Source organism: Dermacentor silvarum, chromosome 4 (assembly GCF_013339745.2).
Source record: "Dermacentor silvarum isolate Dsil-2018 chromosome 4, BIME_Dsil_1.4, whole genome shotgun sequence".
Classification (NCBI taxonomy): domain Eukaryota; kingdom Metazoa; phylum Arthropoda; class Arachnida; order Ixodida; family Ixodidae; genus Dermacentor; species Dermacentor silvarum.
In genome coordinates this window covers 65022967-65044641 of record NC_051157.2, presented here as the reverse complement: position 1 = coordinate 65044641, position 21675 = coordinate 65022967, and the positions used below count along the sequence as shown (strand labels likewise).

General features: G+C 45.6%; 1 protein-coding gene across 1 annotated transcript in view; it reads left to right on the top strand.

Annotated features, from left to right (window-relative positions):
* LOC119448656 (uncharacterized) overlaps positions 1-19536 on the top strand; it is a 56336-nt gene extending 36800 nt beyond the window's left edge. Inside the window, exons 8-12 of the mRNA XM_037711886.2 lie at positions 10093-10246; positions 13170-13418; positions 14139-14332; positions 17083-17193; positions 19288-19536. Coding sequence (XP_037567814.1) covers positions 10093-10246; positions 13170-13418; positions 14139-14332; positions 17083-17193; positions 19288-19488 — 909 coding nt within the window. The 3' untranslated portion in view covers positions 19489-19536. The remainder of the gene's footprint in view (positions 1-10092; positions 10247-13169; positions 13419-14138; positions 14333-17082; positions 17194-19287) is intronic.
* The last annotated feature ends 2139 nt before the right edge of the window (positions 19537-21675 follow it).

The following is a 21675-nucleotide window of genomic DNA, read 5'->3' as shown; positions in this document are numbered from 1 at the left end:
GAATCGAGTCTTTTTCTCTAAGCATCTCCGCCGCTGCTGAGAAGGTGTTGCGATCACTTTGGTGAAATACTGGATGTTCTGCTGACAAGGCGACCCAAAGTCAAGAAGCAAAGATCATATCGGTACGTTTCGTTGCCTCATTTTTGACCACAAAAGAACGCTGCTCTTCTAGGCTGCGCGATTTCTTTGAAAATGGCGGCTCCTTTAGCAGATGTTACTTTTTTTTTCCAGAAAACTCAGTTCATATGAAAACAGTGTCATATGAGAACATATGCCATTTTCGAAAGCTGCAGCACCATCTTCGCTGTACAAACGTGTCAGCGTCTAAATTTGAAGACGTTGAAATAACGGAATCATCACGGTGATTCTTCAACCTCAACGCACGCCGGGTTGTTGAAAACGAATCACAGCACGTCTGCGCGCGCTTCCCTTGTGTCGCAGTGTCAGATCACAGTATATTAAATTTCTTTCATAATATTAAAGACATAAGATATGCGTCGGTCTGCCTCACGTGACGACAGAATTAACCTATGTTTGCTTAAATAAATGCCGGGGTGAGGCTGAAAAATGTTTTCTAAAAATTTTCATTCTCCCTTATTCTGAACCGTTACGAACCCGTATGAACAGGTTCAAACCGGTTCAAACCATTATATTTTTGCTCCGGAGCTGTACCTGAACTTGAACAGGAAAATATCAAGGGGACTGAACCTGAACACGAACCGAACCAGAAAGCTTTTCGGTTCGACACCCTGAATATGTTGCTGGGCTATTTGGTCCATTCTTGTGCGGAATAATAAGCGTAAACTTTAGATACAGTGAGAGAATCAAGGGACAGGCGCTATTTCTAAGCGCCTGTCTCTTGTCTGCCTCACTGTCGCGTCTAGAGGTTGCGCTTCTTATTTCCACACATTGATGTGAACATTTGCTAAACTATATAAGTGTTTTTTTTTTTTTGGGGGGGGGGGGCTGCACCAAAATTTTAAAACATTGCTTGCGGCAGATAGTACAATTCTAACTCTTGATCTAAATTCTTCTATGAGGGAGCCATGACTTCTACGAAAAATCAAAATGTTCAAAGAATAATCAACATAATTCCGCTAATTAACTTTTTAGTTATTAACTTTACCGTACATTTTTAATCTGCGAATTGGAAAATAATTCTGAGAATGAATGGCACCGGATTAGAGATATGTGCCGTCCAACTTGCGTTAAATAAGCAGTGTTGCTCCACTTACTTTTTTAAGAGAACGCTGTTTTATGCATTGAAGCATAAAAATAACTGTAACGCCAATAGATTTCATAGGACACTTTTAAAATCAATATCTCGAAACTGTTGAAGTCCTGAGAATGCGTTACAAGTGAATAAGCCTTGCGAGCTCACCGGCTACAACTAGTAAAATTGAAATAAGTGCCCTAAAGTAAATAGTTAAAAAGTTCATTAGTGTAATTATGGTAATTATTCAATTAGGCGCTTTGATTTCTCGTAGATGTAATGACCGCCTAATAGTGTAATTTAGCTCAAGGGTTAGAATTATGCTATCTGCCGCAAGCAATCATTAAAAATTCGGTGGAGCTAACAAAGAACACCCGGTATATACAAATAACCGACGGTGAAAGGCCGACGAGACTAATAGCAGCTACGGTGACTAAGAAAAGTAAGAACGCGATTATCAAGGGCACGAAGCGAGAGAGTGCTGGTCGCGCTCAAGGACGCTCGGAAAGAAAACCGGCAGCGTCTTGTTTGGTTGCATCGAGCCGATGCAGGCACGTCCGGCTCTAGCATATATAACGGTAGAGCGGACACAGTGTTAGCTGAGTGCACTTCGCTGGCATAGTGCTCCTGTGATAGTTAAAATGTGAATCGAGTCCTTTGTCTAAGCATCTCCGCCGCTGCTGAGAAGGTGTTGCGACTACTTTGGTGAAATATTGGATGTTCTGCTAACAGGGCGACCAAAAGTCAAGATCATAACGGTACGTTTTGTTGTTCTATTTTTGACCACAATAGAACGCTGCTCTTGTAGTTTGCGAAATTTCTCTGAAGATAGGCAGGTCCTTTAGCAGTTGTGTGCTTGGTAGGAAGGTGTCGGAAGGAACTTGAAGATGAATTAAACACCGTACTTGAAAGGGAATTGAACCAGATGCATCACTGCATGCTTCCAACCTCCCCAGGATTCACGTTAGTGGAGCTGCATTTTGCTCAATGGGTCATTTGACACTTACGCATAAAATTTAATTCACCGCTCAAACCGAACGTGTGACTTAACTCATGCTAACTGTAATAACTAATAAAAACTAAAACAGTAAGAAGGGCGTCCATAATGGCCAAATTATTGAGGGAGGGAAAGAAAACAATGATGGTTTCGCTAATACTTCATGGTAAAAGATATCATCAAGCTTGTCCTAAATTAATACTAGTGACGGCTTGGCCGCACGGCGAGCTTTTTTCTTTCTTTCTCAGTTTTTTTTTCACGACGAAAAGTCTACGGCACGTTTAGGACAATCATAAAGCCCACTATTGCCCAATCTCACTGCATTAACATTATAGCTGTCGCTTGTGAAGCAATGTAGGAAGGTGAAGGTCTTCAACAGCGTTTGTGAATTCACAGCACGCAACGCAAGCACCAGAGTGAGTGAGAACAAAACAAATTATGCAAGTACGTCTTACAACAACAACAACAACAACAACAACAACAACAACAACAACAACAACAACAACAACAACAACAACAACAACAACAACAACAACAACAACAACAACAACAACAACAACAACAACGACGACGACGACGACGACACAAACAACAACAACAACAACAACAACGACACAAACAACAACAACGACGACGACGACGACGACGACGACAGCGGCGGCGGCGGCGGCAGCAGCAACAACAACAAAATATTTGTGTCCTTAGAACATTCGATTGCGCTTTCGGTGCTGGTGCTAGTGGAGACGATGTTTGTGTGCTTGTGACGTGATTGTGTGTGTACAGTGCTGGTTTATATTTTGTTCTAGCTCTTCCTTCTTTATTGTTGCGTGAGTAACGAATTTTGGATTTTGGTATTACCTGATTTAACGTAGCCTACCTTCCAGTTTTTATACATATAAGATAAAGCCCACAAAACGAGAGCTGGAAAACGGCTTTGGGAAGACGTTGAGGTGAGGGAAGAGGTCGACAACCTGAAGGGTTTATTTTGGTCTATTGAGCTACTTGGTATGTTTTTGCTAGTGTCACGGTATGCCTTTTCAGGATGGCCGGCCCTAAAGTGGCTAACGTTTGGATTTTCCTACATTTATAATTAAAAAATAAAATAATGTACTTTGATTTTAAACGGGACCTGTGGTACAAGTAATTAACTGCTTAAGTGCGCGTAGGTTGCATAATGTTTTCGCTGTTTCGTTTGCATACCTACATCGGAGCGCATACAACGAACGTACCGAGCCAGTTTCGTCGTGGGAATTGAGGAGGGTTCATTTCGTCACATCGATACGTGCGACGACTGCATGCTTACGCAGTTAAGAAATGTTCGGTTTTCCGGGAACAACTGAGGGCAAATATGAGGAATCAGAGAGTAGGGTAAGGGGGAAAAATGTGCTCATCGGATTGAACTGATTGGATAATTGTTTTGCTAGCAGCTATTGCTAGGCAATTTTCGGACTAAAGCAAGAAAAGAGAAAGCACAATTTTATTGTCAGCTACACCAACGTGTGTTACAGAGGCAATAATAATTATGATGATGCGTTTGGATGATGCCGCTGCTTCGTGGAAGATGAGCGCTGGTCGATGCGTGCTGTAGTACGTGACGGAAGCGAACAGTGTCGCGTTTGGTAGATCTCGTACGTAGACGTGGTCGATGACGCTGCCTCCTCTCGATGCGAACCATTACCAACCGTGATCAACCGTATGCCGGTGGCGGCTGCGTATGGTGCGGCCGCGCGAGCCCTATCTTGAAAGCAATCTGCAATGGGGACAGAGTGCGCCGAGTGCTGATAACTTCGCGTGTGCTATGTTTTCGCCGCTTAGTTCGCGTTGAAGCGAGAGGTAGCACGAAAGTCAATTCGCTCGCTGCTGCGGGCTCCATCTGGAATTAAAGCGATCGTCTCAGGTGACGGACGGAGGGACAGACGGACGGACGGGTTTCGTTGTTGGGTAGGAGATTTTTAAAAATTCCGTAAAGCTTAGTTTTGAACACCCGGTATATACAGAAACCGACGGTGAAAGGCCGACTATACCAATAACAGCTACGGGGACTAAGAGAAGTAAGAACCAGATCATCAAGGGCATGAAGCGAGAGTGTGCTTATCGCGTGCAAGGACGCGAGAAAAGAAAACCAGCTGCTTATAATTGCGCTGCAGTGAAACGACGCAGACACGTCTGGCTCGGTTTTAGCGGTAGAGCAGACACTGCGTTAACTGAGCGCACTTCGAAGCTATAGTGCAACCTATAGTGCAACATATAGTGCTATAGCGCACTTCAAAGCTATTTCTTAGCAACCAATATGGCATATACTTCAAGAAGTGAAGAATTTGCACCAAGTTTTGTTTTAAACTTGGCAAAACTACGGCAGAAACTCATTGTATGCTAGAGGACTCTTCTGGAGTCGACGCCATGAGCCAAAGTAGGACGTTCTTATGGCATAAACGCTTCAAAGAGGGTCGAATGTGTGTTGACGACGATGAACGTTCTGGACGCCCGTCAACGAGCACAATTCCGGAAACGATAGCGGAAGTTCATAAGGCTATCCTTGGAAATCGCAGGCTAACTATAAATAAAGGATGGGTGCGACATTGTAAGACAATTGTACGGCACAGTTCAGCGAATTTTGTCGGATGTTTTCAACATGAGGCGCATTTCTGCAAAATTCGTGCCAAGACTGCTCAGTGACGAACAGAAGCTGCACCGTGTTTCTGTGCACGGAACTGAAGCAACAAGTCAGAGACTATCCCACATTCTTCTCCAGTGTAATAACCGGGGATGAGCCATGGGTTTATGGCTACGATCCTCAAACCAAAAAGCGGTCATCACAATGGAAGTCGCCAAATTCCCAGCGGCCGAAAAATGCACGTCAAGTTTGTGGGAATGGGAAGTCCTATTCACCTGACCTCGCCCCTTGGGACTTTTTCTTGTTCCCAAAGTTGAAGTTGAGGCTGAAAGGACGTCGGCTTCACACTGTTGAAGAGATCCAGTCGAAATCGCAGGCGGTCCTCAACACACTGTCGCCCGGAGAGCTCCACTAACGCATGAAATTGCGGCAGAAACACAGGTATCGGTGTATACATGCTCAAGGGGAGTACTTTCAAAGAGACAGTGCTGATTAGGCGTTATGGTCAACACTTAATTTTTTACGACTCAATTCCTGGAACTTTTGGGTAGCACCTCGTATACTGCCAAGGTGCTGCAATCACATTGGTGAAATATTGGATGTTCGGCTTACAGGTGACCCAAAGTCACGGAGATCACATCGGTACGTTTCGTTTTCTTTCCCTCTACTACAGAAGAACGCCCCTCTTCTCGATAGCGAGATCTTTCTCAAGATAACAGCTCCTTCAGCCAATGTACGCTTGACAGCAGGGTGTCGAATAGAACTTTAAACTGAAACGAAAACCGTACCCTAACCCAAAATAAAGCCGTGCTCGAATTGATATTCTTGGAGTGTGCCCTAACCTGAATCAATCCTGAACCGAAAATAAGTATATCGGTTCAGAATAGCAGTTATCAGTTCAGAAAGAAACAGTTGAAGCATTAGGGTTACACGGTGATTGAGAGGTTTAGGCTGAACAAAAGGTTCCTTTCGCCATATACATGTTTCACGCGCATCCTGTCGGACTCGAAAGACGGTTTGCATGTTTGAGTCAGAACTTGCGATGTTTTGTATATGCCGAAAACTACGGGAACATTTATTCTGAAGCGCTTGCAGTTCCGACACACCAGCCATAACGCGGTAGAAACACGCTTCAAAGTTGGCCGACAGATTGCAACTTATGATGCGGCTTTATATAGTTCAGCCGTTAACTAAGGCCCCACAAATAGATAATAAAAAAAGCCTGAAAGTGTTAACTACACATTAAGAATATATTCATCCTTAAGGGTGTTTTTCTCTTGTGCCTATAACTCACCCTCTTACACATATTTGAAAGGGCGATTTTTTTTCGAAATTGCACCTTTTTCCCCTAATGTGTGTTTTACCAAAATGTACACTATATTTTCTTTTTGCCACGATATATTTTAGTCTATCACTACGCTAGCCTTTCGGACATCCACCGAAGTAATCCCGATGTGTTTTACGAGACGTTTATAAAATATCCGTGCAATCTGGACTCGAACTGTCAACCTACCGATTGCGATACGGAATTGTTACCGCTCGCCTACTTTTTTACAGCGTAAGCTGTTATGGGCTTATTCCAACAGCCGTTCTCGGTCGTGATGATGCCGCCGCCGGCGGCGTCCGCCGCGTAATCGCTATCGCCGGAAACGCGAAAAAAGTACCCGATTCCCGCCGGGATCGAACCCGCGCCCGCTGCGTGGGAGCCGGATACTCTACCACTGAGCCACGCAAGCGCTCGCTATCGAGCCGCGGAAAATACCCTAAAAGGCAAACGCAGGGGGAGACGACTCGAGCCTCCGCCAGTATGGTGGCGCCATCTAGGTAAGATACCTGCAAACGCCGCGTCCGCAGGCGCAGACGACGATATGCGATTCAGACGAGGCGCGCGATCAACGCGCTCCCGAGCTGCCGAGCCTCCGCCAGTATGGTGGCGCCATCTAGTTAAGGTGCCTGCAAACGCGGCGCGCCCGACATGGAAGTTGCAGTGGTAAGGCTTGATCGGGCTCAGAAGACTGCTGTGCAGAGAGCATTACAAGCCGCAGCTCGCCGTCGACGCCGGGCGGACAGTTCAGATCGTTCTCGTCAAAACGAGGCGAACAGACTGCCGCGAAGACCCTGTTGTGCGTGGTGCCCAAATTGGAGCTACTCTTGAGCCGCTCCACCAGCTTACGCTGTGACTGTGCTGCGTGTGCACAGTCACAGACATACCTCCACCAAAGATGTTACGAAAGATGTTTATTTACAAATTGAAACGAGGTACGGGAGGAAGCCACAGGGAAGGCCCAGCCGGTGCGGAGTACAGCCGAGCTCACGCGCCCCCACTCTACCTCTTCTTTCTCTGGCTCAGACGCGCAGCGTTGCGACAATATGACATCAGAGCACAGGTTTAGTACAGTAAAGAGCTAATTAAGTGTCAGGAATAATTAGAAGCAATTAAGGAAAGTTTAATTACCGCACACCAAAGCCCATTGTACACGTTAGATACCCACCACATCAGAACAGGTTCCTGTGAAATGCCAAGACCAAAATTGACGTCATTAGTGACGTTATAGTTAAACCACGGGTACGCGCTTGTTGCTAATTAAAGCAAAAACAAGATAATTAGAGTTACACACCACCTGACACAGACTTAACGCCTGCCTAACATTGCGGAAAGGTGACGCCACTCCCTCCTCTCTGGCTTCCCCTCTCCCGGCGCGCACCTGCTCCGTCGCTCGCTTGCGCGCGCCAGCTGCGCGCGGGCGCTTGTTACATGCTCTCACGTCAGCGGCGAGGGGACGCGTAAGGTGCGCTTCGTGCGCCGTCCACTAGGGGGCTGCGCGTTGCGCCCTCCTCGCCCTCCTTCGCTCCCTCACCTGCTCCTCTGTGCGTGGCGGTTTCCCGCCAGTTTCATTCGCTCCCTCCTCCGAGTTTCATTTCCCACCCTACACCAGGGTACACGAACGCCGAGGTGCGATTGCCACTAGCAGACCCCTAAGTCAGGGATTAGGGTCGTTTCTCATTGTTTTATATGGTTACTGATTTTCGGTAATCATCGTAAAAAATAAATTCGAGGTGCTTAATTAAGATTGTGCTTTATACCGTTATTAAAATTTTAAACATTTCTCTCCTTTCTCAAATGTAACAAACACTTTATTCAAATAGGTGCAGTGGTTGTCTCGTGAGAGCATTTCTGCCTTTCACATGTATCTGAATCAGGAAATCGGATTGGCCTCGAGCTAAAGATTCTCCTTATCATCATAATTCTCCCTCTCCTTTTGTTCTCATTCCTCTTTACTGCAACGCTGACTAGCAGGCTAGAACACGGTAGATCACGCCGAACTCTCAGATTTTCTCTTGCATATACACCTTCTCGCTCTAGCAACCAAATCTCTCTGCGCAGACCAGTTCCTAAAACAAAGAAGAAAAAAAAACGGGAAAGAACGCCTTCAACTGTTTTTTTTCGAATCGACGAAGAGGTGCTTCTTCAGAGCTTCAGCACCTTGTTCAAAGGCAATGGCCGGTCGGGCAGTCCTCCTAATGAATTATAGAGAGATCGTCTCTGGATATGAAATATAAAAAATGTCGCACAATTGACGGTCGATTGTGTTCGCAGGAAGGTAGCGTGTAGGCCGTTACTATCAGTCACTGTGATAAGGAAAGGGTAGACTTTCGAGAAGATAACTCCCGGCCATACCAACACACAAGTGATTCCACGTGTCTGGGCCATACAAAAAGCCATTATGCAGTTCGAAAAGCACCTCTACATGCTTCCGCACCTCCTGTGTTGTGCGTGTTCAGGATCGTTGAAAATATGTTTTTTTTCTTATCGACAATTTAATAAATGTACAGAGGCTAAAACTGACGGCGCAACTGAACCTGCCAATGGTTCACGCAAAATGCAGGGGCCGTTGGCGATAACGTTACGTCCGGTGTGTCTTTTATTTATATTTTGCTCAAATTTGATGTACTCTAAGTCCTTCGTGAATTCACTGTATGCCACTCGCATTTGTATTAATTTCAGTGCCGTTTCTTTTGCTCGTTTTCATAATTCACGAATTGCACAATTTCTCCACTGTCTTATAGTCTCCAATAGTTTTCTCTTAGGAACAATTCTAGCGTAAGTTCTGTGAATACGAGCCGTGCTTTCTATGATGGCGGATTTTTGTTATTTATTATGAAGTGTGTGCAAGTGGACGTTGACGACCTTTGAAATTGAGGAAGCTTTACGTCCAAAGCTCTTATCTAAATACACAATGACGGAGAACTCGTTTTGGCTTGTTATCCAGAAGGCTGATTTTGATTAGGTTTGTTGCAGTTTAATAAGAAAAATAGGTTATAGTCTATCGAATATTTAGAGCAAAACTGACCCATTAACAAATTGCTTTTTTACAACAGCTGTGAATTAAGACCTAAGGAAAACAAATAAAACAGTGATCTTTCGCCTTGTAACTGAGCGAAAAACAAAAAAAAACAAAAAAAGACGATATCAAAATTCTGTAAACTTCGACTGTTGCGACACTGAAAGTGCACGAAATCGTTATATTTTACACCACAGTGAAATACATGAGTAGCATGTTTATAGAACTTTTTCCAAAGATCCTGCAAACAGTCTAATAATTTCGTTTAATATGAATTAATAAATCGATTTAGACAACCTTACAGATGCAGTACTAAATTGAGATATCAATTTTCAGTGCGGAGACACCAAGCCGTAAAGTTCGTAAAATTTTCTTTCAAAAACACCAATTTGAGGCAAATAATTTTTTTTAAATAGCATCCGAGACTCCAAGATGAAGTTTATGCGGATTACAACTTAGCTTTGTTTCTTAAATGTAACAAATTTCGTTCAAATCGGCTCGGGGATTCTCTGTAGTGGGAGTATTTCTGCGCTTTGCGCAGTGTTTGAGTCTACTAGAAAGTCGCGCCACGCTAAAGCTTCTTCTCAAAGCAGAGGCTTTATAGTTCCGAGCTATATTACCCAACCCCTATCAACAGTTGAAGCTAATCGTATGTCATACGTGGAGCACGATTGAACAAAACGAGGGAAATGTCACAGAGACGAGGACCGCATAAGACCGTTCCTCAACACTCGCGTATTCACGTGCTAATTTCTTGTCGCCTTGCCACGGTGGAGTTAGGCAAGATTCTGCCGGAAGTTTTCTTCCTCCTTTTTTTTTCCCCTTCACTGCTGGCTCCGTTTTCTTGACTTACCCGATTGTAACAATGCGGACTGATTCCAAGGTGTGCGATGGTTCTGAATCATTTTTTTTCTGCCCCTCCCAGGCATTGCTTTTCGCCATGGCGGATGAGAAGAGCCCGGTCATAGTTGAAGCCGTCGCCCGGTCGATGTCGTCTGTAGACCTCGCACATGACGACCTGGCCGAAAACGCAAATGCCAAGGAAGAGGCTCTGAATCGACTGCGTGAACAGATTTTGGGTAAGCACATCTGCCGGACGTAAGCTTACTGTCGTGCGTTATTATTTGCAAGCATTTTGCATTATTATTGTTTGGTATTGAAACAAACCAGGTGTTTTTTTTTTTAGTCTTACTGGTCTATACACATTTTTTTTAAATGGCACGTGGGAGATATAATTCTGATCCTTGAACTGAATTACACGAAGAGGCGGACATTACTTGCCCGAGAAATCAAAACGCGCAATCAAACAACTCAAGAAATTACACTGACTAAGCTTTGAACTAATTATCTTACGGTACCTATTGCAATTTATCAACTGTAGCCCGTGAGTTCGCAAAGCGTATCTATCTGGAGTAGATTCTCTAGATGACACCAATTTCGAGCCATTCCTTTCCGATGTGTGCGACAAAATAAAATGACGTTCCAGTTGCGTTCGTCCTACAATGCATAAAACGGTATTTTCATAAAAAGTAAGTGAAAGAACTGTGCATTTTTACCGTAATTTTGACGGCGCATGTCTTGCCAACCGGTGCTATACTACGAGAGAGAGAGAGAGAGAAAGAGAGAGAAGAGAGAGAGAGAAGAAACTTTATTCTATGATAAAAATAGATTATTCTCATAATTCGTTCCAAGTAGATATGCTTTGCAAGCTCACCAGCTAGAATTCGTAAATCGCAATATGTGACGTATAGTTACTTATCGTTATTTGTTATTTATCGGTTACGCATTTTGATCTCTGGTGCAAGTAATGCCCTCATCTTCGAGCAATTCAGTTCAAGGATTGGGATTGTGCTATCTGCCACATACGAGTAAAAATATGTATTATAAAAAAACAAGAAATAAACAGCTTTTGTACTCAATTACCGGCGAGGAAAAGGCGACAAAAGCAGGCTGACAACTGCCACCTGAAGAGGCACAACGGTTATCTACTTTTGAGGAAGGAGGAGATAGAGACGTAGATATTGAAGGACAGGAGAAGGAAAAGAAACAAGGAAGACAGAACAAGACGACAGATTACAAAGATCTGGTGTGAAACAATGGCCAAGAATAGAGTACTTGTTCTAAATGTATGTTTCAGCCAAATGTATAGCTTTGATGTAGTTCCTTCTCGACCTCTTTCACCGGAAGTAATTTTTTTTTCTTTTCGACAACTATATGTTTTGTGGTGCTTAGTTTTGTTGTAACTAGTCAGCCACAGAAGAATTCGGGTTATTCACCCGTGTTATCAACGCACCCTGTGGCCTTTCCACCAAGTGGAAAATGAGGCCGCTTAGAAACGAAGAGATGGCTGGCAACGTTTCTTTTTACTCAAGAAGCAGCGTGGGTCACATTTCGTTTTTTTTTTTTTACAGCGTTCACCTACACTCCTCGGTCCCCTCTCCGTCTCCATTTGAGTATGCTCATTATGATTGAAACGTTCAATTTGACTGAAAAATGGTGACTTTGAAGCTACAAATAGTGGTCGAACAAGCGATGTATCGGGAGCCAACGTTTCGACAAGAAAACTTTTCAAATACAAGTCTTCGCGAATACAGGTCGATTTGTCGAAACGTTGGCGGCAGAGACATCTCTTGTTCGACCATCATTAAGAGATAGAGAGAGGCTGTTTATTAAATACTGGAGAGTTTTGGCCGGCAGCACGCGTGGCACGCTACTCCAGATGGGTACGATGAAAAATTAAATGATATACACAGTTCACGACACATATAGACCTTTTCACTGATTACAAACATAGGCCCTGCACGGCTTCCCGTTTTGCTTACTGACGTAGCTGCTAAATGTAACTGGCAAACAAGCAACCATGCGTTAAAACAGAGCAGACTGATAAGGCACGTGACCGGAAGTTTCTTTGGGGCGGCACGCTCGCTGCTGTTATCGCGAGCATGAAACCGTCTATACAAGACATAAGTAACTACACTCGACAAACCATAGGGTATCTCGTTGAGGCTAGTGCCTCTGAGGAAGCTTAAGAGTGTCGTCGTTGCGCGAGACGCACAGGTGGCGTTAGTACACGGGTCAAGGACGTGTCTTAGCTCAAGAGATGACAGTCATTGATGAATGTTCAGTGCGAAGATTAAGGCTGTTCTTTCTAGAATAGATAGCCTACAAGCGCAGATTAAGTGGGCTATGTCAACCCTTATGGTGACCGTCGCTGACGATTTTGTTCTGACTGGGGACGGAATAACCTTACTCCTTCGGGGAATGATATAATTCTCGAAAATTGGACTTGTATGCTGCAGAAGGAGCTACTCCAGCAAAATGAGTTGCCAGAACTGCCGTCGTCTCTAAGGAGTGCAGGACTTCATTTCGCTGAAGTATTCAATGCATCTGGTTATTAGAGCGAAAGCTCTACTACGCTATGTCTCGCAAGGTCATTCATCGCGTCGCACTGACCTTGAGCCACCGGAGTGGGAGCCGCCGGAGCGCAGTTGTGGCAGGGGTGACGTCACGCCAGGTGATCCGCTGCGGAGAGGCGTAGCAGCTGCGCTCGCTCGGAGCCTCACCGCTTATAGTCGCTCAGTCTGGCCATGGATGGCGCGCCGGCGAGGCTGTCTGTGCGTGCGCTTCAGCTCAAGCGACAGGCTGAATGCAATCCTCCAGTAGATATAGCTAGACGGCAGGCTGCGAAATTTCAAGCAAAGGCAAAGTCGACTGCTGGAACACCGGGGCAAAGGGAGGGTAGATTAGCACGCTATAGAGACGCTTACCGAGCAAGGAAGCATGCATTAATGAAACACTCTGTGCATAGTCTTTGCAAAACCAAGCCAAACAGACCTTTCGCTCGCGATAACTAGGTTTACAAGTGTTAAACCTCAGCCAATTTTATTTCGTGTTTTTATGGTGTTAGGACGCTCTTCTCACTCAACGAAGCTCACGTTGTGTGAGCGGCACTCACTGACAGTGAAGGAAAGTTTCGCTTTGTAACCACATTTCACCGACCAGGTGAACCCCTGCTACACTGCCCAACGGACGACTGGCTGCTCATCTTTCTACGAGCCCGAAAGTTTGACGCCGACCGCGCTTTCAAGAATATCACCAACTACTTCAAGGCCCGGCGGGACAACCCCGAAATATTTGATGACCTGAGCCCTTCCCGTATCCCCTTCGAAAGCGCCTGCCGTAAGCACCGGCTCTTGACAGTGTCTCGCCACACAGACTCAAAAGGAAGGACAGTTCTAATGCTGAAGTTTGGTAAGCTCCGTAAAACTTTCGCGCATGATTTTGAATGTGAAAGGGATCATTAATGCAGCACCACTAATACTCTGAAATTTAAAATGCATCGTGTTCGCATACGTCTTCTACCATGTTTGCACCATGCTTCGTAGTATTTGATCCCGAGACCTGAACACTGATCAGGGACGTAGCCTCTTTTCATTTAGGTTCTTATTTCTGACTGGTATGTTACGAACGTGAATAACTTAATTTTTGCTTAAATGCATCTGTAAGGTGGTAGAAACAGCGCCTGCATGTACGTGGACAAAGTAACCATCTCCTCACGTTTATTACGGTGAAATTTACTTTTATTTGTATCAGCATAAAGATGTACATGCAACATTGTGAAAGGGGGGGGGGGGGTTCCATTTCGACACTGCAGTCTGAATTTGTGCGAAATGTTGCGGTATTCTAAATACACTTAATGGTTACTTTTCGTTGTCTGTGTCAATACAACGTCCTATATCAATCAATATAGGGTGAATATGCTACGTAATCGCTTCCTAGTTAATTTTGAAAAAGACTGAAGGCAATATGCAACCAACCTATTGAACAAAGGGTCTCAGAAAAAACAATGTTGCAATATGCTTTCCTTGCGTTCGCTTCAATTTGGTTTTCACTTCCTCTTATTTTGACCACGTAAGCCTCAGGTCGCGAACACATAACAAAACGTTGTGCACTTCCATGCTCTATCACCAGGCGCCTGGAGCACCGATGTTTGTTCGATCAACGATTTCTTCAGGGTGCTAGTAGTATTTGGTGTCCACCTCCTTCTCCAAAGAGAGTGCCAAGACAAGGGCGTGGTGGTCGTAGTAGATTATACGGGCCTTGGCGCCTATCATCTGGCCCACTACACGCCTTCTGCCATTCGAAAGTTGATCAGGCTTCTACAGGTCAGTGTAATAATTTTCAAAAAAATTTTTTTTGCATGGTGGTGGTTAAAATTGTTACCACTACAGTGGCAACGTAAATACTTTCTTTGAATGCAGTAGTGAATCTGGCAAATTGTTAGATCATGCAGTCGCGAAAGGTCACTCCCTAAAGCGGGCATTAGAGAGCGCAAATTATTTGCTGAAAATGAAAGTTTCTTTCTTTTTTTCTTTCGCGGCATTCATAAGTTTCTTACAATACTACCTGAAGGGAAATGCGGCACGACCGTCTATGCGAGTTTCCTGACAAGCACTGTGTTGCCTCGGGAATGCCGCCATGGTGGGTGTGCGATGCTTTGTCTCGAACGTGGCTTGGACTAAAAGATGGTCACGGATAAAGCTGTCTCTTAGCATCCTCAATCAACCGCACCAGTGCACACCGAGGCGCTCTTGTGCGTTGATTCACCCTCGATCAGCGGGGCTTGCTTGCTTGCTTGAAAGCCTTTATTGAAAACAAAAAGAGAGGTGGAGCCCTCAGGGGGCTTCGCAATGGGTGGAGTCCCTATTCCGGGACCCCATTGGTACCATCCGCCAGCTTAGCCCTCCGAACCAAGGTCTTTTGGGCCTGAAGGTCCGAGCAACCACGCAGGGCCACCTACCATTCCTCCCGGGTTGGGCGCACCATCCCGGAGCTGATTTTCATTGCCCCCAGCCGCGCTCCAAGAAAATCGGTGGTGCAACTCCGGCAAGCAAGGCGGGAAGCGCGCGCTTACCACACCGAACTCACCACGATCCGGGAGTAAAAGTGGCCACGTGGAAACGAGCATTACTGCTTGGCACTGCCGACGAACCATTGCCCAGCTTGTTAAATGCAAAATAGGACGTGATTCTCGACATGTAAATCAGTAGCACGTGTTGCTAAGCTGGTCGGTTCATACAGAACAATTTCAGTCCGTTAAGCCTATGGCCACTTAGCGCAAAATAGAAATAAGAAAAGGGGAGGGGACAAGGTGAGCACTAACCTGCCCTCTCCCCCTTCTTCCCCACCCTCTCTCGACATAAAAATATCTATAGATTGCAGAAGCATCGGCGAGAAGCGGCCCGAAATCAGAGTGTTTGTGCAAGGAGCCAAAAGCTTCGATGTCATAGGGATTGTTTACGAATGTTTACGATCGTTTACAATGATTTACAATTACGAAATAGTACACGAAAATTAGCTTGGAAGGTCAATTGCTAGTAGAAGCGATGTATTTTTTTAGCGTAGTTCTGGACGCATTTTCGAATGTATAGGCGTGTCTAGTACAGATTTATTTATAGTATTTATTTAGGTGAAATTACAGGGCTTCTTCATTGGGCATTGGGTAAGGGGCCTTCGAACAAGTTATACAGATAAAAATAGTAAAATATAACACAAAAAGTACACAAAATTAAGGGAAGATTGAAACTGTGGAAACAAACTATAAGCAACACCAGTAAGAAATACAACATAAAAACTGACTGCACATGTCACTGCCAGGCAACCAAACAAAAGCAAAAAGAACGTAGAAAACACAATCACGAATCATACCAGATGGTGGGAAAATAGTACCGTAATGCACAAAAAAAAAAAAGAAACGCTGAAAATGATAACGTGGACTTAGAGAGAGAGAGAGAGAGAGAGATAAACGGGGTGGGAAAAGCAGGGAGCTTAACTCGAAAAGATTCTGGTTTGCTACCCTGCTCTGGGGGAAGGGTAAAGGCAATTGCAAGAATAGCGGAGAGAAAAAGCAAAGTCACCATAAAAAATAGAGGAGGTTGGGAACGTCTGTGAGAACTATAGTCTCTCCAATAGGCCAATGGAACGCAAAAATTTCAAGAGTGCCTTGGCTGACTTGTGGTGTAACGACTGTATAGGCCGGCGTTACAGAACAGTCTGCTCCAAAAGCGGCCGGTCGTTAAGACGCGCCAGCGCGGTAGCGAGTAACTGTCTGTAGCGAGTAACTGCCTGTATGCGCTGTCTCTGGGACAACAACAAAGAACGTGTTCGATAGTTTTCCTCGCTGCTGCAGTGGTCAAACGCAACGATATTTTCCCTTTTGATGCGGAGAGCAATGGATTTTATAAAAGTGACGTCAAGCCACTGTCGGTAAAGTACCGTTGTCTCAGGTCGGGGTAAGTCCAGGCGGAGGTCGAAGTCGAAGACAGGGGGTCCAGTCGATGCAGACGTGCGTGCTGGAAACTAGGCGAGTTCCACAACGATTGCGTGGCACCATTTGCAAGCACTCGAAGTTTCGCTGCTGCATCTGTTCTTGACAGTGGGATTGGTTCCTGCACGCAGTCTTCATGAGTAAATCGAGCAACTTCATCGGTATGTTCGTTGCCCATTACGCCGCAGTGGCTTGGAAGCTACGGAAATGTGACGTCGTGCCCTCTCTCGACAAGGCGATGACGGAGCTCTGGGATTTTTAAAACTAGTCGTTCGTAACTTATTGTTAAGAATGACTGCCGAAACCTTTCCGGGTTAGTCCTTGCAACTAACGCGTTTGGGGAAATTAATCCATGGAGGAATGGCAGGGGGAAGCGCTGCTGAGGTAAATGTGTTGGTTTATATAAAAAAATGATAATCCTTGATAGTGGCCTTTAATTTAGTGGATAATATTTCTAACTAGTTGATGGCCTTGTTTCAATATTAGAGAAGAAGGTGTTCTCGAGAGCTAGCAATTCATGTTTTCGTCGTAGATTTCCTAGAACGTTTATTGCGTAAATGACCGTTAAAGTGTGTTCAATTCTTGCAGGACTGTTTCCCTCTGCGGATCAAGGCAATATACATTATCAACCATCCAGCAATATTTGATCTCTTGTACGCCATTTCCAGGCGCTTTTTGAAGGCCAAACTGGTAGAAAGGGTAAGTACCGAAGAAGTGTTTCTTCGTCTCTATTATGTTTTTGTAGTATTTGCGATGCATTTGCTGCGCGTAAAATATGCGCTTCTGGGCGTCATGACATTCCAGAAACAAAATGGGTTTGAGCGTTTGGCCCATGAAATCAAAATTACAACAGTATAATTGTAATGCTATATTGTCATTCCGGAACAGTGCTGCAATTTTCAGTGATGGCGGGGTTACGCCCTTTTAAATAGCTCTTTCGGTTATATTGCATTACAGAAGAGACCACCTGAAATGCGTCGAAGAAAAGCTCAAGGAAATTATGTTTTCCATCGGGCCATTAATTATCTCCTTTTCTTTGTATTATCCCTACAAATAACCGGAAGAAACGCAAGAATTAGCCCGTATAACTCTTAAGGGAGTAACAGCGCACACAGACGGGGACGGAGTGAACTTGCCCACCAAGCCGTCCTTGTGAACCACATATCTCTGTTTCCCCGCCAATTCCTTAGTGAATGTATGTGTGTAGTGTTTGTTAAAAGAGGTGATGAAACTGCACCCAACGTTGACTGCTGACTTACGGGCGTACAGACGGCGTTATCTTGCACGGGCACTGCAGCAGAGTTGCAGGTTGAAAAGTGAACGCTCGTCCCCACGCTCCACATATCTCAAGCACCACCAGTAGAAGGCCTCAAGGCAATGCAGCCACGACTCAGCGAAACTTGTAGTCGCAGCGGTTTCGCCTCTTTTGACGAAGCCTGTATGTGTGTACGCAACGTTGTCTTGAATATGTAAGGTGGCGCTGTTACAGGCCAATCCGAATGATGTGAAGTGTCCGGCGAAACCGAAGGTGGCCACAAGTTGTGTCGGACTGGTAGTCTACGTTCTATGTTCTATAGTTCTAGGTGAACCGTCCCAGACTCTGCTGACCGCCGCCGCCGCGGAATTGGCGGCGGCTGCTGCTGCTGTTGCTTACTGTTGCTGCTGATGCTACCTACTGCTGCTGCTGTTGCTGCCTGATGCTGTCGTATTGACGAATAGCTCTCACACAGGACAGCACCCTTAACGAATCGGCTTATATGTAGCCGCATTCGTACTGTATACTCTTCACGCATGCCGGTGGCCAGCTCTTTTCTCCACAGAATTGTAAGCTAAAACCAGAAACGGTGCGTAAATATACCCACACCCACCGTGGTTGCTTAGTGGCTTTGGTGGTATGACCTCAACGTGATGAACATGTATATACGCACCTCCTAATCTTATCATCATCATTCATCGCTCTTCTTATCCCCCCCCCCCCCCCCCCCCCCTTCCCTAGTGTAGAGTAGCAGGCCAGAGCACACTAACGCTCAAGCCGACCTCTCTGCCTGTCTTCAAATAAACCTCTCTCTCTCTCTCTCTAGTGGCTTTGGCTTTACGCTGCTAAGCACGAGGTCGCGGGATCAACTATCCCGGCCGCATTTCGATGGGGGCGAAATGCAAAAGCGCCCGTGTGTGAGGCATTGGGTGCACGTTATAGAACCCCAGGTGGTTAAAATTAGTCCGGTGTCCGCCACTGCGGCGTACCTCACAATCAGATCGTGGTTTTGGCACGTAAAACCCCAGAATCTAATCTAATAAATGTACTCACTGCAACAAAAATACACCTTCCAAGCACACAATTTTTTTTATTAAAGTGTCGCTTTCTATGTCTTATTTCTTAGGGATGGGCGTGTCTGCTCGGTCGGCTTCTTGCAGAGGAATGTGGACCGGCCCTGGAGCTAGCGCAATAGTAAACTGGGCTGATGCCGGAGATGGCGTTATAAAAAGTGGGTTGATTCCGGAGGTAGTGTGATTTGTGGTCTCATGGATCACGTGGGTCGCGTGGTAGGGGGCTTCCGCGTTTTGCGGGTTTGCCGAGCAGACACCGTGCTAGCTACGTCGCTGCTGAACGAGTGTCAGTTTTGTATGAGCATTTTTGTAGCCTCTAAATAACCACTTTAAGAAAGCTTCACTTGACATAGATTCGAGAATGTACATTGGATCTGTATAATATTTAACCGCAAGGAATCCGGGCGTTTTTCACGTAGGTGTACAAACCATCCTCTCCTGAATGAGATTTCGTGTGTTTTCTAGATACGGCTGTTGGGCTACAACACAGACAAACTGCACGACCTGGTTCCTGCTGACGTGATCCCAGTCGAGCATGGCGGCACGAACGAAAGTTACGACTACGACACGATGGAGAGGGAACTGATGAATGAAGAGGACTACTTTGTGGAAATCAGCTCTTACGGTTATCTAAGCAAGGCGACAAAAGAGAGTGCTACAGTTTAACTTTTCTGTGCAAGGTTGTCACTTTCATCCGCTCTGTTTCTTGGTTTGTTTTTTCGCATCGTATGTGCCTCGTCGCCTAGTGCCCAGCAAGTCAAGTCAATTTACTCCAGCATTTATTTTGTAAAAGAAAAAGAACAGAACAATGTTAGGACATGCAGAAAAATGAGTAGCCCTTCCCCTGTCGAGGAAATGGGGGTAGGTGAAGCTTGTTGTGTGTTTCTTCGGTGTTCCTTGGAACGAATGGCACTGACGAGTCCACGTTGCGCTCAAACCACAACCGGTCACACGCACTGCAGCTGGCTCGAAGTTCTGGTTGAGAAACTCGCGTTGAAACCTGGCCGTTGCACCGAGGAAGTTGGCGCTAGCGTTTTTTCCCCATTCCTGGAGGGCTAGACGACGCTGACGTTCGGCCTCAACATGACGCTCCCGCAACTCGGGATTCGCGGCTCTTCAAATGACGTTTAGCCTGGACTTCGGAAAGCCCTCAGGCATATCGACCACGTCCGCGAAGAAGCCCTTTCCCGAGCGCGTTCATTCTGGATGGATTTCCATGAAATTTCTTCAAAAGTAAATCTGTCCGTTACGTAAGACAATGAACGGCTCATACCCACTTAAGCAATCGCTCATGCCCCGTAACGTGGTCTCTCCATTCCGGACAATAGAAGAGAAGTGAAATTCTACGCTGGAATGATTGGCGGCAACGCAGCCAGCTGTGGAAGCAGCGATGACGACGAACGCGGGAGCAGTGGCACGAGAGCAAGCCGAACACGAGCGCGTGCAGACTACTGTGCAGCTCTGAGAGCAGCACAGGTGCCCGTTTGCTTGCGTTGTAGTGCCACGTTAAAGAACCCCAGGTGGTCAAAATTAATCCGGAGCCCTCCACTACGGCGTCGTGCCTCATAATAAGAACTTGTTTTGGCACGGTAAAATCCCGAAAGAAGAAAGCAGCTGGTTTTAACAGCGAAGCTATTCTAGCTAACCGTAAAAAGTGTCGTCTGCTGCCGCAAACCTCGCCGAGCTATGACGTCATTGCGTTGCCTAGCAACCACCTTGCGGAGCGGCGTGTGCCTCGCCTCCTCTCCATGCCGTGCACATGTTGCCTTGACATGGGACGTTATGGAGAGGGAAGGGGAGCATGCGCGCGGCACGCGCAATGCACGGGAGAGTAAAAGAGAAAATGAGAGTGAGATAGAGAAAGAAACTGTAGCAGCACCAACAAGGCAACGCACAGAGCTGCTGCCGACGCCGCCCGCGTTGTCTAGCCGTGCATGCGCCGAAGTAGTAGCGATGACGTCACCTCGCGTTTTTAGTAACCACCGGGCACAGGAGAGCTTCGCAAAAAAAAAAAAAAATACTGCTCGTTCCTTTTAACGTACCTGTAAAAAGTTGAAGGATACGCAGGACGTACCTATTTACCCACAGCCTGAAAAAAAAAAGCACAAATAAGTTTTTCGCTCGACTTATTCGAAAAGAACACGTGCCAACCAGTCATAATGTTGCGCATTCATTAGTGATGAGGCCGGCAATGGCAAACATGCCTTACGAACACAAAGACTTTGTGAATTCGGCACTTATTGCTTATTCGCACTGCGCCAGTGCGGACTGGCTCCACCTAGTCAGCTGGAGTGTGACCAGCCATTAAAATAGTGACACGGATTTAACTTACGTTACATCATCGTGGTGAGAGGTGCTGTGTGAGTGCGCTGCGCCCAGCTATATAAACAAGACAGCCCCGCTGCACGACTGCAACACGTCACAGGGAAGTACGAAAAAAAAAAAAAAAGTACACGAACGAGCATCAGAGGTGTCGCAGGCCGGAGAGATGTTTGGCTGCTTGCCAAAAACTCTACAGCTCCATTTATCAGGTATTCATCGAGTCCTTATAATGTTTCAATGTAATCGCCCGACCATTATTGCACGATAAATAAAAATACGGACGACATCCAGCACAGAATGGGGGAACTGACATGATAACGTCCGGGACACTCTCCCGAAATTTTAAAAATAAGTAAAAAAGATAAGCAGGGACATAGATTCTTCCTGGCCGTCCATTGGATGTTTCACAGCTAAACGGACTAACACCTTGATTAGGGTTGATACAATTGAAGTAAGTAATGGAATATACAAAAAGACGGTATAAAGAAAACTAAAGGAACATTGAAGGCACGCCGATATCGCGGCTCCGAG